The 23,440-nt window shown below is 36.0% G+C and overlaps 2 protein-coding genes across 2 annotated transcripts in view; one reads left to right on the top strand and one right to left on the bottom strand.

The window, feature by feature from the left end:
- The window catches only part of LOC144437160 (RAB11-binding protein RELCH homolog), a 48,625-nt gene extending 25,445 nt beyond the window's left edge, over positions 1-23,180 (top strand). The window contains exons 6-24 of the mRNA XM_078126029.1: positions 209-297; positions 903-1,259; positions 1,487-1,661; positions 2,787-2,899; positions 8,949-9,111; positions 9,637-9,777; positions 10,793-10,957; positions 11,503-11,665; positions 12,264-12,420; positions 13,063-13,186; positions 13,493-13,541; positions 14,117-14,309; positions 15,053-15,235; positions 16,224-16,287; positions 16,628-16,766; positions 17,154-17,270; positions 17,906-18,000; positions 18,743-18,810; positions 19,910-23,180. Of these exons, the coding sequence (XP_077982155.1) occupies positions 209-297; positions 903-1,259; positions 1,487-1,661; positions 2,787-2,899; positions 8,949-9,111; positions 9,637-9,777; positions 10,793-10,957; positions 11,503-11,665; positions 12,264-12,420; positions 13,063-13,186; positions 13,493-13,541; positions 14,117-14,309; positions 15,053-15,235; positions 16,224-16,287; positions 16,628-16,766; positions 17,154-17,270; positions 17,906-18,000; positions 18,743-18,810; positions 19,910-20,057 (2,703 nt within the window). The 3' untranslated portion in view covers positions 20,058-23,180. The remainder of the gene's footprint in view (positions 1-208; positions 298-902; positions 1,260-1,486; positions 1,662-2,786; positions 2,900-8,948; positions 9,112-9,636; positions 9,778-10,792; positions 10,958-11,502; positions 11,666-12,263; positions 12,421-13,062; positions 13,187-13,492; positions 13,542-14,116; positions 14,310-15,052; positions 15,236-16,223; positions 16,288-16,627; positions 16,767-17,153; positions 17,271-17,905; positions 18,001-18,742; positions 18,811-19,909) is intronic.
- Positions 5,092-6,107, bottom strand: LOC144437304 (uncharacterized). Its single transcript, XM_078126228.1, has 2 exons — positions 5,840-6,107; positions 5,092-5,675 (listed from the first exon to the last, which is right to left on the bottom strand). The coding sequence occupies exons 1-2, from the start codon at positions 6,105-6,107 to the stop codon at positions 5,239-5,241; spliced, it is 705 nt and encodes a 234-aa protein (XP_077982354.1). The 3' UTR covers positions 5,092-5,238.
- Positions 23,181-23,440: the final 260 nt, after the last annotated feature.

The following is a 23,440-nucleotide window of genomic DNA, read 5'->3' as shown; positions in this document are numbered from 1 at the left end:
TTTGTCATCTCCATGGAGACAGTAGGTGGAACAAACACAACAAAATAGTTGTGTTTTCATTCAAAAATAGCGTTGTATAAACAGGGTCTTAGATTACATCAGAAATAATTCCACATGTAGCCTGTAGTACTGTGTAGCTTATGACCTTTGACCTCTAGGATTTCTAGGTGGACATTTAACTATTTTTTCATCTCTCTTCTTCCTGCAGGAAATGGAATTAAATGAACTCAATAATAAAATAAGTCAACTCAGTCAAGAAAATGAAGAATTAAAAGTACAAGTACAGAATTTAGAAAGGTATAAAAGGAGAATTGTCAAACCTACAATTAAAATATCACAATTGTATATATCCTCTGGTACAGATTTATTGCTGTGATTTGTGTACAGCACAAGCTGAGTTTATAAACTTTTTACTCAAGTAAAAATACTTCAATAAAAACCACATTCCAGTATAATATTGATGTCAGTGCATGTTTTCTATAACATTACAATTGTCTTCTGGCATGGTTAGAACATGTGCAGTTGATTGACATGTGGTAGGAATTCCTGAACATTTTCTGATATGTATAAATTGTCATCGGAACGTTATATGTTAATACCAGGTTTGAGTTCAGTAAGTGATGGTTTAGTCTAGCTGCTTTCTTATGATAGATATGAGGGTGGAACACTAGTGACCTTCGGTAAGCAGAATAGCATGAGGGGTATAGCAAGATTAGTAAGTTAAGGGGGCTTTAGTAGGTATAATAATGCGAGTACCTTTCAAGTAAGCAACAAAAACTATGCTAAAATATGCATAAACTCAGCTTGTGCCCCTTATGTAACATAATGTGGAAGATTTTGAAAACCATATTTGATGTCACACCAACTCTTTGGTTTATCATTTTACCTTGTCCTGTTTACAGAGATATCAGTGTCCAAAAAGCTATAAAGACATCCACCCCAGTTGTAAGTCCAATAACAACACCTAGAAAACAACACACTGAACATTTACAGAGAGGTGGTCTACAACCTGAGAGAAGGCCTCCTATTGGCCAAGATGCTACAGATAGTAATGTTTCTATCAATGTGACCAATCAGGACTCAGTTACTAATGGACCAGAAGGAGAAGAGAGTTATACAACTCAAAATATTGATTCCATGGAAGCCACTGTGGGTTCAACAGTGCCAAACATGGTGACAATGGAGGTGACAGATGGGATGTCAGACAGTGCCATGGAGAGGGAAGAAGAGACGACACATTCCTGGGAACCATGCAGGAAGTAAGGAGAATTTTGTTTGGAAAATTTCACCCATTTAGATTTCAATTTAGTATACCACCTCACCCCCACCCCCACCCAAACATGGGCCTTTAACCAGGATGTCATCAATTGATAAAATAAGCCTATACTAGATTTATGTCATTAAATCTCTACATACATAAACAGATACAACCTTTCCTATACAAAATAAAGATTACTCCATTTTTGTTCATGTTTTTATTTTGCAGAAATATGCCAATGCAATTCCAGACAGCGTTACTTGGTTCACCATATTCACAGTCATTGGATAACAGATTAACTGTAGAAGTGTCCAAAATAGCACAGTCCAATGAAAACGTAGTACTAATGCTAGCCAGGTGTTTACCACATATTGTACCCAATGTGCTTCTAGCAAAGAGAGAGGTAAGGAATTGTTTTATCTGCAAGTAAAAAGTATTGGTTTACACAGTCCAATGAAATTCTAGCATTAATGCTTCGCCAGATGTTTATTACACACACTACCCAATGAAATTCTAGCATTAATGCTTCGCCAGATGTTTATCACACACACTACCCAATGAAATTCTAGCATTAATGCTTCGCCAGATGTTTATCACACACACTACCCAATGAAATTCTAGCATTAATGCTTCGCCAGATGTTTATCACACACACTACCCAATGAAATTCTAGCGAAGAGATAAATAAAGGAATTGTACTATTGGCAGTAGACTGGCAACAATCCATTAGGAGAATTTTTTTTGTCTCATACTCTTCAAATCTTTTGAATGTTAATCATTTCGAATTTTGTGAAGGAAAATGTCAACTTTTTTTTATTTTACCCAATTACAACTAGTCTCCCAATGGGCTTATTGTTCACCCAGCCATTTGCAATCACTTACTCAGGTCACTATTTCACACAAAAGAACACAATTGTGTTAAAATAATTTATTCAATGGAAAAAGCCCTGAGATTTAAGCAAACCTATATATATATATATAATTTAGCTGGCATTGTTCAGTGAAAATGAAGTACTAATGCTAGTCAAATACAATCAATAGACTATTACAGTGTATGTGTGTGATCTTCTCCAGCCATATACACCGAGTCACACTCTACGTTCTACAAACCAGAATCTGCTCACAACAACAACAAATTACAGACAAATCACCTATGGAGATCGTTCATTCTCATTGTCACGCCCAAACTTTGGAACTCTTTGCCACTTGACATTCACCAAGCCTCCAGCCTGGATTGTTTCAAAACAAAACTGAAGACTTATTTGTTCACCAAATTATGGTGCTTTAGCCATTCAGCACTACTGAACAGAACATTGCTCTGGAAATTGATACTATAGAAATTTGATTGATTAACTGATTGATCGATCGATTGATTGATTAATTGAAAGGAAATGACATACTAAATATGTGGTTAAATAATATGTCAAAGATCAAGTCAAATCAAGTTTTTCCCATTTTGATGATATAAGCAATCCATAAAGTCCATATTTACATTATTGTATTTTTTTCTTCATCTCTGTCCTCCTAGGAATTAATTCCAGTTATTCTGTGTACAGTAAGTCTTCATCCAGACCCTAAAGAGAGAGATAATTTACTTAATATACTCTTTAATCTCATCAAGAAACCAGATGAAGAACAAAGGTGAGTCATATTAAAGTGAACACCCCTATCTTATGTGTGTCTTGGTATGATCCCATTGTGGTATGGGAGTATGAAACATTAGGAAGGGGTGGGATGGGATGGTGGGATTATATTTCATAATTCATAATTTCATATTTTGAAGAGAATACAAGGTTTTTGTTGAGATAAGATACAATACCAACCTTTCTTTGGCTTGAGAAGAAAATGTTACAGCAAGAAAATGTGTATTTGGTTTGTATAGCAGCATTGTTATAGGAAATCATTTCACTTGCAGTAATAAAGCAATGAATTCTTTGGTTTCACACATTTTCCTCAACTATGTCAATATTATGCAAGAGGAGATGCTGAGCAGATATAATCCACTTATAAGTTCCTTAAAGTCCAAGTTATACCCAAGTTATCTTTCAAAATTATTGCTGATAGTATATTGTAAACTATCTGTCTAAAGTCCACCAGGTTATTTTTCTCTCTGTTTAATATTAGAGTTGTGAAAGTGTAGCTTATAAACATTTATCACAACATTGAATCATTAGAATCTAATATGTGGCGTCCCATGCGATTTACCTAACAAAGTCGGATTTGACAAAACTGAGATAATGACAATTTTCGATTGTCCCATATGTGGGGAAGACGTGTAAAAAATTTTAAGTTCATGCGGCAAGATTTTCATGATGAAATCGACGGTTTATGAACAAGGAGGAGCTCAATTTTCATACAAAAGTTTTCGAGAGAATCAGCTTTAAAGTTTGTAACACTTCAAAGCCGGGTTTCTGTCGATACCTTTAAGAATACTGAATACAACAAAAACTAAATCACGGTTTTTAAAAATACATTAATGACCAAGTTATGTGTAATTTTCGTATTGGTTGTTGATTCCTTTTTATTTTCTCGAACTTAATACACATAGTGTAAATATAGCGCTCAACAAAAGGGGAAATCGGACCACACATACATGCATTCACACACGGAGTCAAACGCGTTTAGTGTGTCTTTATAAAGTTACATGTATTTAAATCTTTCCGTAAAACCACATGTCACTGCAAATATACTTGCTCTGAAACAACAAGAACATTCAAGAAATATCAATGGAGACAGGAATGAGAATGTACCAATATGGCAAGAACCAACTCTTCTTTGTCGTGACAGAAATGTCTCAGTGAACATCCAGGCCGTTACAAAAAAAAACTGTATCTTTTAATTATACACCCTTTACAATTACGATCCATCATAGGGTGACAGACATTATTAACTGACTCAGATTAATATCATCTTGACTGCACTGATCTATCAGCCCAATGCTGTTGTTTTCTTGATAAATAGCCAATGTACTACAAGTTATATATTTTTCAATGTGTGATTTAAATGTGTTAATCTTCAGGCTACTTCAAAATGGACATAAATAATAAACTTATGACACATTACACACATACACAAAGTGAAAGGTAGACACAGTTTCATGAACAATACTCTCAACAAAAATCTTTATTTATCTTTATCAAATACCTAAAAATAGGTTAATACATCCAGGGTTACAATGACACTTGAATGTAAGACTTACCAATTGCGTCTAGATCTGGAGGCCTTCTAAGTTTTATCAGTATCACCAAACTCTGGTACATGTCTAGCTAGATCTCAGAGGCTTTCAAATGTGCATAAAACATAAGTATGGCAACATATTACGCACTTAAATTTAATTTTTACTGACGCCGTGTAAATTATTGGCAAAACGTATCAACCAACGAACATACAGTGGACGAACTATCAATGTCTCGGTGACAAGTATTTCAACTCTATTTCACGTGTTTTCCCCAAATAAAAATTGTAAAAGCAGAGACATCCCAACTTCCATCAAAAGCTTGTGGGGTGGAATCTTCCCCTGTCGTCTCAACGGTATCAATTCAGGTTTGATCGAGTCCGTCGGGTGTCTTCGGATCTGACGCTATCTGACGCTCAATATGACGCTAGCTGAATCTGAAACTGAATCTGACGCCAACTTTATACTCGTATCAAACTGATTAAAATCCGATGTCGATGTCGGCTAATCGTTCATTGCTATTTTACCTTCGTTATTTTGCCTGAATTGACTTTCTTGGTACATGTTTACATTTTTTAGCCTGATCGCCTCCTCTACAGGAGGCGATTCAGGCTAAAAACGTAAACATGTACTACGAAGGTTCAATTCAAGCTAAATAACGATGGTAAGATAGCAGTGCACGATTAGCCGACATCTACATCGGATTTTAACCAGATTGACTCGTATCTGAGAGTTTCAAAACATCGTCATGACAAATATAAATGTGAAACTTTTCATAAATAAACGAGTTTTTAAGTATAAAACTTTAAAAGTCCAAAGAGTCGGGTTCCCAGGCTTTCTTTCCACGTTTGCGAGAACGCAAGGATAGCTCGTCAGGATCGGTTTGCTCGTCGTTAGAATCACCCGAGTCGGCGACCTCACTACTGCTGGTCACAGGAGTATTATTACATGCACCGTCGCCCCGCCTACGAAGACGAAGATATCCTCTTGAATCTTCAAATGCGTCCAAACTTTCATCCAACCTCGGATCATGAGTAGCGGGAGGGCATGGGTCGATCCTTCTGGCAGTCGTGGCCTCATGTTGGGTATAGTCATAAGGTGTTTTATGTGCTTTCGTTGTCTGGTATAACTTGTATTCCGGTCCATGGAATACCCTAGGAGATGTACCATCAATCACTGACTTGACCTCCAAACTATAGTCATGGAGGCTACAACTTAGAGTGTTGTTTGCTTTCATCAAATCTGTAAGCAGAAAAAAAATACCACAACGGTTATAGAATTGGTCCTTTACCTCTTGGAACATTGTACATGTTGTATGGAACACACCTGCAGTAATTGCCCAGTAATGTTTACATCACCATCCATACGAGATATTAAACATTCGTGAAAATCCGACACACACTTACCTTCTAAGGCATCAGTGATGGGACGTGCTTCGAGGCGGTTACTGAGTCCTAAAATATGACTAGTCAGTATCAGATTTTCTAGTTTCGGTCTGAGTTTCATCACTTCGCTGTCTATTGCAACAACTGCTTCGGTAACAGCTGAGTGTTGATCTATAAAACACACCTCGTCTTCTGGGTGCAGGTTCGCCCTCTGAACTGAAGGAACAGCTGCAGCAATATCGTCAAACTGACAGGGAACCAACTCACGTGCTCCCGAACTTGATGTCATGGCTGAATGGAGTTACACGCTTACTTTACGCATGTTTCCATGTAGCTATTCTGAAACTTTTTTTGGACATTTGTTTATGCGATGTCCTTCCTGTCGACATCGTGAGCACGTGTATACACGCTTTCGCCTGTTGTTCTCAGGCTTGGTAACTTCTTATTGTGGACGGTCTGCGGTGGCATCAGCGTTTACATCCGGTATTTTTTTCGTAGTTTCCTTTACGTGACCCGCTGTTGTTGGGTGCCCTGGTTTAGGACACACTTCATCTTTCTTTCTCGAATCTCTAACAAAACAACGTATCTCATTATACAAATACATCTGTCTTTCGTAGCTCAATCCAACAGGTTGCACTTCACATGGTATTATTTTATCTATGGATTTCCTCTCAGGATCTATTAATAAATTCAGAGCTATTTCCGTATCTGAATGTTGTTGTTTAACGAAGACCTGGCCAGGGTTTTGATCACAAAATCGAAAATGATGATAAGATGTGATATTAGGTATTTTCTTAAAGTATTTTCCCAGTGCAGAGCTCCAGTCACGAAAGGGGACCAAAACGGTACCGTCTGCTAGGCCAACTAACTGGGCTGTATTACATTTTGCAGATATTTTTACGATATCGACAATATCTGACAAACTGTCTACTTTAGAAATGCGAAACTTTTTTTTGAACATTCCAAAGTGCTGGTCAGGCGAAAATTTTGTATGGCCGACGGGAAGAAATGATAAATTAATGTTACTATGGAGACCACTCATGACGCGATACGAGCAATACCAAATCACGTAGTTATTTTTATTTTGTCCTGTACAATTATCAGCATTCAACTGTGCATCAGTTTCATTTTTACCAAAATTTGTCAGGTAGTGGTCAAACATGCTGATGACAGAATTGGCTCCTTTACTACTCCTGAAATGTTCATCAATGAGATAGAAAACTTGTTCGCTGTTGCCTTCGCAACACACTCCAAATATTGCGCACTTGCGGGGAGTTTTAAAAAAGATGGGTCCCGGTTGTAGTGGATCAAAGGGGTAATGAACTTGTTGTGCGTAATCAAAAGAATAGTGCATGTAATCAACCAAGTCATCGTCAGATTTCATTTCACGAAATACATCCCTGGCTTTTTCACAACAAGATTTATAAAACTGACGCTCTGTCTGGTAATTTTCAACGTGTTCCGAAGCCTTTCTCACCGCTTCGGTTTTTTGATCATCGGATAACCCTTGGCACTTGCTGAACAGATCACTGTTTCGTTGACACTGCCAACAAAGATCTGTCATTGGTTTGCCAACTACAATAAAAGGCAAAAGATCGTTCCATATATCACAAAATTTGGAGTACCCAACGGCAGATACTTTGTTCTCTTGTGTAATACACAACTCGTTGTGCAAGTCAATTGCAGAAACATATTGCTTATGAATCTCAGACTTAGTATAATGACACGGTAATAACTTTATGCTATGTACGTCATTTCGACGTGATAAACCTGGGATTCTACCAGGTAAAACCAACCCATGAATTTCAGCAAAATTGACAAGAAATTCAACGATCTGTTTAGTTGAAGTGAGGGATGTGACATTGTGCGGAAGTCTCCGTTTATTGCCGTGTTGAGGGATGTGGAGGCCGTGAGCAGCATACTGCTTCTCCAAAGTATGTAATTTATCTCTGGAAATACAATGAAAGAAGCAAAAGGCACTTCTACAAATTCGCTTTCCGTGGACGTAAAATATCATGCGAACTCGCTGACGTTCATTTTGGTGTCTCCGTTTTGAACAATTTGTTTGTTTATCCATGTTTATCAGAGAGCGTATTATACCTAAAATTACAACATCACGCTGACTTCTACACAACTCAAGGCTCTGTAAGCGAAATTCTTGGATTTCAGATTTCGTAAATTGACTAGAACAATTTTGACCATTGTCAAGTTTACATCCACATCCCTTCGACACAAAGCGCGTAATTGCCTCGTTTTCCTGACGATCAAAAGCCCCAAACTCAAATTGAACGTTTTCCTCGACTATCTCTGAATCTATGCTGCAAATACTACCGTCATTATCACTTTCTGTTGCCAAGCCCCTATCAAAATACTCATCATCACTGTAGTTTGAATAGATGTCTTGGGAGCTGATGCCACCGCAGCCATCCACAACCTCGAGCTCCATGTCGCGTCGCCTAGTGATTTGTTTATATTATATGCACATGCGCAGTTTCTTCGCTCAGCATAGCAACTGTAAACAATTTTCCCATGTGGCCTTTACGCGCCATTTAATCACGTGATTACACTCAAGTTCCGTCATGGGAAGACGTCTGAAAAGTCGCAATGACCGATCAGCTGGTGTGACGGCTTTGACTCTTGATAGGATAAATAAAAACTCCAGCAAAGTATGATTTCATTTATTATTAAAGAATTCCCATGGCAACGTCTTGTGTCGAGCCTTTTAGCAGATTAGAAACCACCGTATGTATCAAGACACTCGCTATGAGGTAGTTCATGGTCCAAGCATGCGTTATGAATGGACGGTCTTTGTCTAGTGACCAGTGTCAGACTGTACTCACCAGCCAAACAAGAATGTCGGTGCGATCATTTTTTGGCGAAAACTGGATTAAAGCTGATGCATTACCCTCAACTAACCCCGTTTTGAAAGCTAAAAAACTCTTTTTTTATACAAATTTTGGTGTTTGTGTTATAGCCAATGATGTCCACAATCCAAATGTGGTGAAAACTGAAAATCGACGTCGGCACCCCAAAGGCTCAGAAAACCCTTCTGAATCTCAAATGAGTTTTCCGACTTTGTCAGGAAAATCGCGTGGGACGCCACATATATGTTTTAATTTGTTTCTTGTAGACACATGATTTTAACTGGTTGTGTAGCGTTTGCACAACATGTAGGTCCTACAAGAGTTGAAGCTGAATTACTGCCACAGTGTTGGGAACAAATTAGTCACAAGTACTCAGAGAGAAGACTTCTTGTAGCGGAGTCCTGTGGTGTATTAACACCATATTTACCAGTAAGTATGTAACAAGTTGTTTAAAGGTCGATGTCAGATTATTAACATTTGGGTGAGAAAAACAGTTTTCTGACAGAGTTTTAATAAGAAAAGTTGGTCTAGAACACAAGAATGATCCTATGTAATCATTTTATGACACCCCCCCCCCCCCCTCCCCAGTGATAACCTAGCAGTAATGTGGGATTCAGACATTGGCCTTTAACCAGGGGTGTAGGTAAGGGCAGGTAGCCAGCAAAAACATCTGACTACTCCACATGTTTTGCTGGCTACCATTTCTAGAGTTTGTTTGGAAATTCATTATTTTGACAGTACATTTCCATCATTGAGTAGATTCATGCATCTTGTTTATTGATATTACTGACAACTTGTCACATTTTACAACCTACTTTTAAAATAGCCTACATCCCAGTTAACAATATTATGAACAGTATTGTTTATTTTTATAGAACTAAATCTGTACTTCCTGTGCGCAATACAACAAATATTATATGACGATAATTGTATGGTATTTTTTCCGTTTCCCAGAATGAAATCCGTAGTTCCTTGGTGCTATCTATGTTACAACAAATGTTATTTGATGAGAAGACGGATACAGTACGGGAAGCGGTTGTCAAGAGTCTTGGAATAATTACTGCCTATATAGATGATACTGATAAATACTCTCAGGTAAAAGTAAAACATAAAATCTCTTTTCATGCCAAAGTCCTATCAGGCTCTTTCCAGCTGTTAAGGAACAATCGCATGATGTCACACTCACTCAATAAACAACATTTGTTTGTTATGGGTGGGAGGGGGTCTGCTTTCAATACAATTGCTGAAATTCATTTTTCACACATCTAACCAAATTTGGAAAACTTTCACACCTTCAATTATAACAGGTTCTGTATTTACTACCGAGATGTTGATAAGTTGATTAAAATTTACTTCTAATGTGATATACAGTGCTGGGTTTCCGAAAGTGTTTTCTATGTGTTTACATTGCATCGATAGTAGTGGTGTGACCGCTATGATTTTTATCGGTTGTTTACATCATATATAAACATGTCAATGTTGTACTTGTGAATGTTCATTTAGGGGGAGAGGGTGTTGTCCTAAAATGAACAAAGTTTGTTTATTCAGCTTGTGTGACATTGTGTGATCGTCACTAAGGAGGGTTGGTTACCACATATGTAAAGTTGATTAAAGGGGTATATGCAACTGGTTGCTAGGCAACCTATTTTAAGCCTACTTTTCCTGCATTAACAATATGTTCTTTAAAATTTACTTACATATCTGGGAAATGAAATGTTGTAGTAAATTTGAAGTTTGTAAATTGCAGATTATAAGCAAATGTAGAATTATTATGACTGGGTGTTAGACGTTTGGTAGAGGGTTTGTATGTTTGAGTAACTGTTTTACTGACTACAGCAGACAAATATAGAATATCAGTGTAGAAAAATTATAGTTCTTTACCTCAGACTCAAGGTAGAATAGATAAACTTGTGTAAGTTGAGTTGATAAATAGTCTCAGGTAGATAGAGAACTTTTAGAACTTTGAGAACTTTTGTTCCATTAGCCTGAAAACACAGATTATGTATCCTACAGAACTGATTGTTGTTTGGCCCAGCTGTAGGGAATACATTTCGGTTTCACTGTCCATGTAGAAATAACCTTACCATTGATATGTTGATTTATTTGACAGGGTTGTGAGTTACTATTAACTGCATTGAATGACAGCAATGAAATGGTGGTTAGTGCAGCACAGTCAGTCTATTTGCCTTCATTTGCTATGTGGGCTTATGAACTTGGGAAGCTAGAAAGTCATCTGTGTGCATTGTTTGTCAAGAAAATTGAACATTGTGTCAAGGTTTGTATTGCTATTTTTTTCTGTCAAATTATCTACTCAATTTATATGATACTTTGGTATTATTATACATGAAAAAAATTCTTAATAACAGAATGTGTTTGATATTATTTATGCTATTGATATTATTTCAATCTTGGTCAAATTATTGCCTGTGTTTTGTTAAAAGTAGTAAGTGGGTAAAGGTTACCTTGTTGTCATAAAAATACAACCCCTGCAAATTCCAACCGCCGCATCCCAAATCAATCAAGTAAAGCGTGATGCAATGCAACACAATACAACACCTACTGACCCAACGCAACCACACCTCAACCCATCCAACCCAACTCAACCCAACTCAACCCACCCAAGCCCACCCCACCTAACCCAACCCAACCCAACCCAACCCAACCCAACTCAACTCAACCCAACCCAACCCAACCCAACCCAACCCAAACTCAAAATATTTCCTTTTCTATGTTATCATGTTTCTAAAATCACTATAAAATCTCTTGATATAGAAGTATTAACACATTAAGGTAACAATGACATATTTTATATCTTTACAGGACACGTCGGCAGTAGCAGGTGCTACAATTGATGAGAGTAGAATTAATCTATTAGTTGGGGCATTACAGTGTCTGGTACCATTCCTATATACATCAGTTTTGTTATCAGCACCATTTACTGACCAAGTAGAGAGAGCAGCTGCTGACATAGCACCACTAGAAAGTAAGTCAACAGACACCAACAGTCAATGTCTTCAGGAAGTACCTTAAAACATATTTATTAGCAAAAGTTTTCAATATTTAACTGTACAGCACCTCTGAACTCTTTGTATTGGATACAGGCACTCTATAAATTTCTGATTGATTGATTGATTGATTGATTGGAAGTCAGCTTTCACTAGATTGTGATGTAATAGGTCTGTACTTGGGGTTGTACAGGTGGGAGAGATCAGCTGCTGACTAAGCACAACTAGAAAGTAAGTCACCTTTCAATAGATAGATGGTCCTCTAGCATTTGGGATCATGGTCGTTGGATGGTTAGAGTTGCTGGCGCGGAATCTGCAGTTTTTTGTTCATGCTTCACTGCTGTCATTTGTTTCTGAATGGATTATTTCTTTGGGCAAGATTGATATCTCCTTGTCAACTCAGCTGTATAATTGGCGACCTGGTAGGATAGAGGTTGCTTTGTGAAGGATTTAATCCTTACAAGGAATACTTCTAGAACAGTGAGTCATTTGCATTAGCCATTAGGAATCAATCACCTGTTATATCGACCTTGGAAATTAACAAATATCACTTCATTTTTGTTGTTGTTTCTATAGTTACAAGATTTCCCAAACCATTGTCACCACTTTTAGACATAGGGACCATAGTTGGTGATAAAAGACTACTAGCTGCTGCAGTGCCAGCATTTGAAGACCATCTGAGTACACCGGAATACCAGACTTGGGATAAATTTAACTGGGTAGTCAATGAATTGTAAGTCATTGTGTTCTATCTAGATTCACTTACTTTGTTTGTAACAATACTGAAAGAGTTTGACAGAACACACCCCATGATGTGTCAGTACCAGTGTAGTGTACTTGGTATATTTACTTGTGTTCTCTGCAGCTGTCCTTTCAAGAGCAAAGTGAATGAAAATGCACCAGAAAATACTACAAGCACAAGTACAAATACACTGAGTATACCACATTGGCACTATGGAGCATATTTTGCAAAAAAATACTGTGCATTTGTGTGATTTTGCATCACTACATGGACCAATCTTGTGTTAAATTACATACAGGTATGCAATAATGTTTTTCAGTACTGTACTGTACTGCAGTACAAATATGACAACTATGCACATGCACTGATGCAAATAATCACTGTATTACGTAATAATAGTAATACATCAGATAAAACATTTTTGTTCAAGGTTTTCCTAAAAAATATTTCTTTTAGCAATACAAAACTTTTTTCTTTGTAAATTTCTACTCACAGAGTCAACAAATTCCGTGGAAGCAAATCCCAAACTGTCAGTGATGTTTTTTCTTTCTTTTAGTTACAAGGGATTCTTGAATTAAGTAAAACACTGGGTATTATTTGTTTATAAGATAAAACTCTCTTATCTTTCCACAGTATGCCCAGGTTATTAGAAGTACTAGACAGCAGTGACGTCTATCATGCCAAAAGTATCCATGTCTTTTCAAAATTCTTTTTCAATTTGTGTCGGACTTTTGGCAGAACATTTACAGAAACTAAGGTATGATATTTGTCAGATTTGATTTTAACCACCTTTGTTATCTCATGTTGATGATGAAATAGAGGAGGATCTTGAAAGAAAATATTCTTTTAACTACTTGAATCTCTTGTGAACATTTTGGCGACTCTGTCATAAACATCTGACTGTACTGTTGTTAATTAATGATATACCCACACAAAGGTTTTCAGAGGAAAACAAACAAAGTGTGTGTTATTATCTTTGAAAATAGGAAATTCACAAAATGCATATAATCTGTCATTATCTTTTATTGATTTTTATTTGGACTGTATGTCATTAATACCACAGGTTAAACCTAAATTCCAAGCTGTTCTGAATGTACCAGAGGACCAAATAGGTAAGGAGTTACTAATGTCTAATTTTAAACAAGTTTGATCATTTGGTTGGATAGGTATAGCTGTTCTGTAGTCTCATAAAGATCTAGTGAACATCAAACATAACTCAATTGACACCATCTAATAACTGTTGTCGGGGTTGGTACATATGCCGAAAATAAAACAAATCATAAGCATTTCTTAAGATGTGCGGGAAAAGTGACGTGAACAAACAGTAACATGAACAAAGATGAAATACAATTTTTGCTCCCTTTGATCTATGGGAGTATTCTCAAAATGATGTGATCATAAACAGCGCCCTCTATCATTGCATGAACGAGACTGACAGTTTACAGTTGATAATAAACAGTGTTCTCTATCATTGCATGAACTAGACTAACAGTTTGCAGTTGATAATAAACAGTACTCTCTATCATTGCATGAACTAGACTGATAGTTTACAGTTGAAAGCTCTCAGCTTATCAAATTATATGTGTGTATTGATTACATTTCTAATTCTATGTTACAAGTTGATAGTATTTAATGTTATGTAAATTATTCTAAACTATAACTTTATGATTGACATTGATTTTAATAGATACACTGGTCATATCAGGACAGACATCATTAACTAAGGCTACAGTACCAGTGTATACAACTGGAGTATTAACATGTTATAACAGAGAAGAAGATAGAAAACAACTATCTACATTCCTACAAGATGTTATTACTACGTTATCTCTATGTCATACACCGCTAGATAGTGTTAAAGCTGCCTTTGTTGAACTACAGTAAGTATGAGGTGATGTCTGTCTGAGTCTCTCTGTCTGTCTGCCTCCACCAGTTTGTGTGTCTGTTTCATTCTCACTCAGTCAGTATCATGGTTCCTCTGCCTCTGTATCTCTATCTCTGTCTGTCCATGTGTGTGTCTGTGTGTTTCTGATTCTCTGTCTCTTGTATATCTGTCTGTCTGTCTGTCTGTCTGTCTGTCTGTCTGTCTGTCTGTTGGTATGTCTGTCTCTGTCTGTCTGTCTGTAAGTCTTTCTCTCTTGCTCTCATTCTCTCTCTCCCCTCCCCTCCCTCTTCGCTCCCACTCAGTTTTATTCAATTTGTCACTCTCCCCATTTCTGTGTCTATGTCTATTACTGCCTGTCTTGTCTGTTCTTGGTTGGACTTCAATAATCTCTATTGTACTAACTCTATATCATACATTCCATCCTATTCCTACAACATTCTCACTAGAACATACACATGCATGTCTTCACTGTTATACTTACTATTAAAATCAGCTACTCTACCTGTCTGTCTGTCCGTCCATCCATCCGTCTGTCTGTCTGTCTGTCTGTCTGTCTGTCTGTCTGTCTGTCTGCCTGTCTTTGTCTGTGTGTGTGTCTCTCTCTCTGTCTGTTTGTCTGTGTCTCTATCTGTCTGTCTGTCTGTCTGTCTGCCTGTCTGTTTGTCTGTCTGTGTCTCTCTCTATCTGTCTGTGTATCTGTTATGTGTCTATAATCTGACTGCCTATATTTGATTTCAGTGCCAATCCTATTTACCATGAGTTATTGATGACAGTGTTATGGAATGGTGTAGTACATACATCGGCATTAGTCAGGGCAGCATCAGCTAGAATGTTTGAATTACTGGTAAGAGGAGTAAATGAAACATTGGTATCTACCAGGGTTGTACCAGCACTTATTACATTGTCAGGAGACCCTGAAATGTAAGTTTGTAACAATGATTCATTATAGCTTTTGTAATTGAGAACAAGCTCTCCTAGTGGCCAAAGTATAACTTCTTTTGTTTTTTTGAAATCACATCACAAAACAAACATGGCCCCTAAACAATCAATACACTGTTCATAAATTGCTGCTTGTAACTGAACTTGAATTGACACTTCCATTATGATTGTATAAATGAATGATACATTTTGTCTAGAATTTCATAACTTTATCTCTAAAATACTGTACACAAACCATGGCAGTTCAATATGGATTCTATAAGTAGCATTATAACTGACAGAATTAAAAAAATACACTGTCCTTATAGTTTCCAAAAACAATTATGTATGAGAGGAAGCTTTCTGCATTTGTTCACTGTGATTTGTTAGAAAAATGTGTCATCTATTTTCTATATTGTTGACTATTGTGATAAGGAAGTATTATAGTTATTTATAACATTATGTTTATATAGCCTTTAGTGATTGGCTTAGATTGTACCACATGGTATGGACTAGTGACCTATAGTGACCTAAATTTGCATATAGGGGCACTATTTGCATTCTATTTCCCCTAGGGCAATATTCACACAGCATGGAAGTCAAGTTATCGGGGATTTGCTATGGCTATTTTCCTATGTCTATAGAGAGAATATGTGCCTAAGAATGTTATGTTATAAAACATTTATTGCCTGGCCTTATTCAGGCACTAGTAGATGTTATATTACCCCTCGTGCTGTTATGTAGCAACTACTGAGGCTGAAAGCTGAGGGGAATTGTTGCTACATAACAGCTGTCGAGGTATTAGATGTTTTGGCAGTACCTTCATAGCCAGGCAGTGTGTAATATACCCCCCTAATGACAATTAGTTAGACTTTTGTAATGACATCATGTCACTTTAAGAATGAACATAGCAAGATGAAATGATGTCTAACACCTACCGGAACTATGTTATTACTTTAATTCATTTGGTGTTTTTTCTCTTCATTTTCAGTTCTGTCAGGATAGCAACGATCCCAGCATTTGGTACAATACTGGAAAATACAACACAGAAAGAGGTAAGAATCATTTACATGGATGGCGTGCAAGCAATGGATAGTTGTATATCATTGTAGTGTAGCTCATGTATTGTTTCCAGATATTAGACAGTGTCAATGTGTAGTTAAAACCCCAATGTTTGAATGCCATGGTTCTGTCTTATCAGTGGAACCAGAAGGATTACATACGATTATTCTTTTCTTCTTTACCAACTATTTTCTGTAGTCTTGCTGCTGGACACATGTTTATCACTCCTAAGTTTTAATCATATACTAACCTTGGCCTTTAGATTTTTCATCAGGTGAAGCCTGATACATATTTTGAACTCATTTGTAAATCGTAATTGTTGTATTTTTGTAGATGCTAGACAGAGTGTATGTACAGTTTCAGTCTTTCTTAGACGATCCACAGTACAAAGACCAACATACCCTCACAGTGGAACTAATCAAAACGTTTGGTAGAGTTGGTCCTAATGCGGAACCTAAGTTCAGAGATGATTGTAAGTATTTATCATTTGACTGGTATTTGAATTGCAATATTTGAAGCTGTGTTTTAGCTTTAAGATTTAAAACAGAGAAGGGTGAATTTTTGTAAAATATTCAGTTTCCAATAAATTCAGTGCTTGCTGAGGTTTTAGTCATGAAGGAGTTCAAAAATGGCTTGAATATTTGACTAGTTTGCAACTTAGCAGGCATTTTCTAGAATATTGATTTGAAGATGTAATGTCTAAACCCCTGACTAGTATTTGTACCGTATTACCCTAGAGTATACATCAGGGTTCCTAATTTGGAACAAAAGTGATGAAGAATATCCATTTTGTTACAAACCATTTAGAGGGAGAGAGTAATCCTATTTTTGTCATGTCTCTTTTATTTGTCACTTGTAGTTATCCTTCCAAGACTGACAGCTATAGCACATGCTAATAATAATACAAGCAATGAAACCAAGAAGTCTGACATAGCATTACAATTATTTGAAGCCTACAGTGCTTTGTCATGCTGCTGTATCCTTTCTTGTCTAAACAAAGATTATATGTATGTGTGTGTATGACTGTGTGTGTATGTCTGTGACTGTCTGTCTGTCTTTCTGTGTCTGTGCGCGTGCATGTGTCTGTCTGTTTGTCAGTCTGTGTACACATGCATGTGTGTCTGTTTGTCTGTCAGTCTCTGTGTGTGTATGTGTGTGTATGTGTGTGTATATATATTTCTTATGTTTGTGATATTTGACATTTTCCAATAGTCATGAACATCTTGTACATAACATTACTAATACTTTTTTTTTTAGCTCTCACTCTTTGTGTCCACGTTGCAAAGGTATTTCCATATCATTTGAGAATGAAGATTGATAACTTGTAGGTAGGATTATTTGGGTAAATATGCAGTCTACAGTAGACTGTAAGTAAATATGAATAAATGAACGAAATTTATTTCCCCAGATAACAAAAATAAGCTACACTTTCAAAGAACGTACATATGATACAAATATACAAAATGAATAGAATACTTAATTGCTTTGCTATGCTAACATTGTTTACATTGAGAGACATCACACACTTTGGCATGAAATGTTTTACTTGAGTGTTACTAGTTGTAATATCAGTTTTGATCAAATGTTGATTTCCTTGACACCGTCATGCAGTTATCTCTGATGATCTAATCAGGGAATGTTTTCTACCAGGCCTACGATGTTTAAAACAAGACTTAGAACAGGTAGCCCCAGAACACGAGGTACATGTACGTTTCTCAATGTACATACTATATGTACATTCCTTTATTCCTCTCTTCCCCTTTTACTAGTTTTCTCTCTCTTTTTATTCTGACAATGATTTGTTGAATTAAATGAACAACTGTGGTTTTGTAGATTTTGGTCAAATACTGGCGACAGGTCACTTAATGTAGACTAAAAGATTCACCGTTGAGGGCGCTCCTTATTGTTTGCATGTTTTCAATGTTGTGCGAGTGGGTGATAAAGGGCGCCCTCAACGATGAATCTTCCTGTCTACATTTACTGTGGTATTTTATCAACATCTATGTAAACACAGTTGATTCAATTGTCAAAGTCATTGTAATACACCACTAACACCTCATCAATATGAATTAAAAGTATTCTTTCATTTTAAAAGTGAGAATTTTGAATTCTTCCTATCCTCTCCAGGCAACTATATCCAACAAAAAATATCAATTCATCAGTAGTATCATTTGTATTAGTTAATTTTTTTTTGAAGATTTGTGAAATGGAGAAAAGAAAGATATCGAATGAAATAAAACTTTTTGATTAGATTAGAGTTGTTTATGAACTTCTCTTTTCTTTCAAAAATGTATCAAGTATGAATTCTGAAATACAAATTGTTTATTGTGTGTATGTTGAAACTCTGTCCACTCGTAACATGACCTGGATTGCTGTCAGATCAAATCTACCGATCCTTAGTTTCTATGGCAACTGTTCTGATGATTGTATTTATTTTGATTTTAACAGGAAGTAGTGTCATCAATGATAAAGGAGTATGAAACTAAGATTGAAGGCAGACCAGCCAACATGGAAAGGTAAGAAGTAGTTGTATGATACACTCAAGAGTTAATCTATGTGGGAAGCTCTTTTAAAAATCTTCACTGGCTGCAACTGGAATGGCTTTTTAAAAAAAAGTATAAGAAGTAGTTAGTAAACTTATTCATAATATTGTACATTATCAACAGTATTGCGTCACCTGTGGGGTAAACATATTTTTTGTAGCTATGTACGATAAATCAATATTGAATTTTGGATGCACCTCAAAAATCAATGTCCGCAGTGGCAATCATGATTTCAACCAATTTCTGTACTACCTACATGTATGGATAATGTCAACCACTGATTAACATGTACAATGTCTAATTATTGGTATTTTAATATTTGTCAGTAAATATAATGTGGTTTTGTGATCGTAAAATGATACTCCAGTTACAACTAGTACAGTTTGAACATAGTGATAAATTCAAAACCAAGCTTTTGGGCAAAATTGAAAATTACCAGTACACCACCCATGGATAATATTGACAACTAATTAAAAGTTAATACAATGTCTCTTTATAAGTATTTGATCATTATTTAGTGAATATATCTTTGATTATTTGATGCAAAAAATGTCCCAGCTGCAGCTAGTGCAAGTTTAATCACTCCTATCAGTTTGTGATTTGATGTTCACTTTGTAAATATACAGCACATAACTATCATGCTCAATCATCTGGATGGGGGGGGGGGGGGGGGGGGGGGGTTTAGAAAACACCCACATTGTTAAGTGTAAGTGTTTATTATGGTAAATGTGTACTCTCATATTATCATCTCTGATATTGTCCTGTATCAAGGGACTACTGCCAAATTTATGAAATACAGTCTGTACAGTCTGCATGTTGTGTTTGTTTATTTCTAAGTTATATTTACCTTCTCTTTATTTATCCATTTACTCTACGGTATATACAAACATATCACAACAGAGACATTCCAGCTGACAGCACTCTTGTTATAACATAGGTCAAAGTTTATTCGTATTAGAATTTATCATCCAACTGATGTCTGTTCTTGAGCAAAATATGAAGAAAATGAGTAAAAATTGTGAATTTTTTGATTGGCGGGAAAATACTAATTTGTCTATCTGTTTAATAACAGGAGTAGCAGTGTTAGCAGTGTCGGTAGTACTAGTACATCAATTGGTGAAGATGCAAGGTCTAAATTCTTCACTAAACTAGGAGCTTTAAAGGACAAATCATCTGCTTCCAAAACCAAAGTAGCTACCATGTTTGCAAGGAAGAAATAACGGAGGGTAAAAATGTTGATGTCGTTGTCTGTCAGAGCGACTGGTCAGATGGAGTCGTGTCATGTTTTTGCTGTCTTCGAATGGAAGTACAATTATCAGATAGTTATGGCCAGAATGAATTGTAATCTCTGTTGGGAGGAGAAATTCACTGTACTATCTTCTGCGATGAAAATACAACCGCTTGTTTCTACACTCAGTCAAGTGCCTGCAAAACCAGCACAGCATAGATTGCCTAACTGTAATATAAAAATCATTTAGCTGCCGTTTCTTGTGTAGTCTGCCAGATGAGAGACTTGAGAGGGAATCTTCAAGCAATAGATATAAAAAGACAAGCTTGCTGATTGGTAGATATTGTACTAAAAATGTGTCATTTGTGTAAATCGTTGTCCAACTGGAGTTAATGTTACATTTGTTTATGTTCAGTAATTAACCTGATGTCTGATAAAAGAAACTTGCTGATTGGTAATCTCAGCAACAAACTTTATTAGCATAAGTTGTTGGCCAATCAGAATAGGCTTGACATGTACATCAATTCTGCAACCGGTATGTATAGTAAAACATGTAGTACACACAGAAGAATATAAATTAATTATTGTGTACAGGTTGAAATTTTGTCGTACAGAATTCATGATATGACAAAGGTATGCTTCTACCAGTTTTGTATTTGTATATTGTCACAACTTGCAGTTATTTCGTTGATAAACGAATAAAAAAACTGCAGAGTATATTGTAGATATTAGAGATAAATTATAGCATTTTTGAGAGGAATTTCCTGACAAAATATAGTTGTCAGTTTGATATTTAGTGTATCAAAAACAAATAAGAAAAATCATGCCTGTAAAAAGTGATCTGATTGGCTCCAAGTCTTTGATTCTATATATACTACAATAATTTGACCAATTAGGGAGAGGGTGACTAAGAAACTGAACTACTCACACTCAAAGTGTTGGTGGCGCTCTTTACACTTCTTCACCAATGCCAAAAAGTGAAGGAATTCACCATACATGCTCAGATTTGAAATTTGATGAACAGCGATTTGAAAATATTTCTGAGAGAAACAAAATGAAAGACAATTCTGCTTTGATGAATGAAAGATAATACCATTGTTTTTCTAAAAAAAAATTGTGTGGCAGTACTCTCGTTAGAAATTTAAACAAAAATGGCATTTGTATGGTGTGATATTTGTATACCTGTCTAAAATTATTCAAATGTCCAGTGATAGAATTAGAGAAGAGCACCACCAATGGTTGGAGTGTGGTAACAACCATATAATCACTTTCACTGTTTCGGCTATTACTAAAGCATGGTTTTCAAAACTTCACCACTGAGGGCAATATATAGATGTATGCCATTAGTTTGTTGGTTGTCAATAACGCAAAGGTTATAAAGTACATGTTGCATCACTATTGTATGTGGATTATTTTATTTGTAAATGCTGGAACCAAATGATATGTTAATGATTTATATAAAAGTATTACATTGCTTTATGTATTTAGAAAATCTTCAAAAGATCAGTGCACAGTGGCTTATGTGATCAGGTACTAGAAATCATCTCAACTACCCAGATCATCTCTTATGAATACAATACAGAACGAAACACAAGCTGTTTCAATGTTGGTACTCACACCAGTATATTTGCCTTTCGTAATAAATATTTTGTAAGTGTGTATGTGTTCAAAACAAAGTGAGTGTAAGGAAGAGTAAAGTTATTTTAGGTGAAACTGATGTAAAATTTACTTGAAATGTGAAAAAAAAGAAAATTCTGCAGGAAACTTATGGTGCTGCCGTAGTCAGTGAAAATTTGTTTCTAGACTTTGGACTTCATGTCGTCAAATGAATTGTGTATATTGCTAGATGAGTCTTTATTTAAAGTAACTAATGTAGTCTACCAATACAAGTCTGATTATTGTCCATTCTTATTTTTGTATTTGAAGCAATACTTTTTTTGCCTGTTGAGACACTACCAAATCAAGTTTTAGCATTTTTTTTATTGACTACCATTTTTTGTATGTGCAATGTTTTGTAAGTGTCATTGTGGCCGTGTGGAGTTAGAGTAGATAGCTGTTACACGATTAAGATTTGAAAAAGAGACAAACAAGTTTTTGAAGAATTGTACTTATATTAAAACTGCTATAAATTCTCAAAAAATGAAAGTGTTTGAGAAAGGATACTCAAGCAATACAGTGATACAATAAACAAAATCCCAATACTGACTGACTTCAGTGATGTAGACTAGCGCCCTCTAACAATATAATAAGTGATGCAGACCTCTAGTGATACCATTTATTGATGTAGAACAGTGCCCTCTAGTGGCATAATCCTTGCATCATTATCACATCAGGCACACACTCACAATCTTTCTCTCTCTCACTGAGCACTGTTGAATGTGTGCTTCTTATGCTGATACACTGTAATTTCAGTCTCGTGTGCAGCTTTTCAAAAAAAGCATGATCACTGATCCAACCATGCAGATGATAGCATTGCTGGTCAGTAAAATAGGATTCACTAGAGATGAGTTCTTCAAAAATTTTGTGCACAGCCGAGTTAGAAACATCATGACAGATAAATATATTTATAGTCATCAAATTTTGTCGTCTGGGTAAGACAGTTCTGGGCATCAGACAACCGGACAGAATAAGTAATTACCTGGTGAGCTGAAATATTCCTTGGCGTTAGTGGTCTTAAAATTGCTTGCCATGTATGTAGAACCATATCCTTCAGAGTCGGGTTCTATTAACACTTTTAAAATAGGATTTAGATATATGTGTAAGAGTGAAGCATTAGCACAATATTGGAGATAGTATTTTAATCAAAGAATTTGGTTAACACAAATTTGATAACTTATAGAAACACAGGATATACATTTCAAGTAGACAGGAACCAAGTGTTGTAAAGACAGGAAGTTGAACTTTCAACTCTTCTGTTGACCTTTGAACTGTATCCTTCTAGTGGCAAGGGTGATTTTACGGGAAATGTTATTGACAAATCAGCTCATGGTAATGAGAGAATATGTAAATTTTGAATCTATTTCACAGTGAAGTATCTGAATATATAATGTATGAATTGCTTTGTACTGTATTATTATTGTGGAAAATGAAGTCACTGTGTCAAATTTTATGTAAATGCTGATCTTGTTTTTTGTATAATAATTACAATATTGATGTTCACTTGGATAACAGTAACTTGAAATTAAAATATGTACAGAATCACAACATAACAAATACTTGTGTGTGTGTATGTTTGTGGTGTGACTGGTATTACAATCCAAATAAATAAAAACATAAGTGTTGAATAGCATAATTGGTGAGGGCGCTCTTTGAAAACAATTTTGTCAATGCTGTTTGGATATTCAGAATTGCTAAGTAGTAGACAGGAAACATTTA

The sequence above is a fragment of the Glandiceps talaboti genome, chromosome 7, assembly GCF_964340395.1.
Source record: "Glandiceps talaboti chromosome 7, keGlaTala1.1, whole genome shotgun sequence".
Classification (NCBI taxonomy): domain Eukaryota; kingdom Metazoa; phylum Hemichordata; class Enteropneusta; family Spengelidae; genus Glandiceps; species Glandiceps talaboti.
This window is presented reverse-complemented; position numbering and strand designations above follow the sequence as displayed.

Bases quoted from the DNA above. Each gene is read 5' to 3' on its own strand.
- LOC144437304 (XM_078126228.1), bottom strand. From the start codon at position 6,107: ATGACATCAAGTTCGGGAGCACGTGAGTTGGTTCCCTGTCAGTTTGAC. The intron at 5,676-5,839 runs GTAAGTGTGTGT...TTCTGCTTACAG, and splicing joins CATCACTGATGCCTTAGAAG to ATTTGATGAAAGCAAACAAC.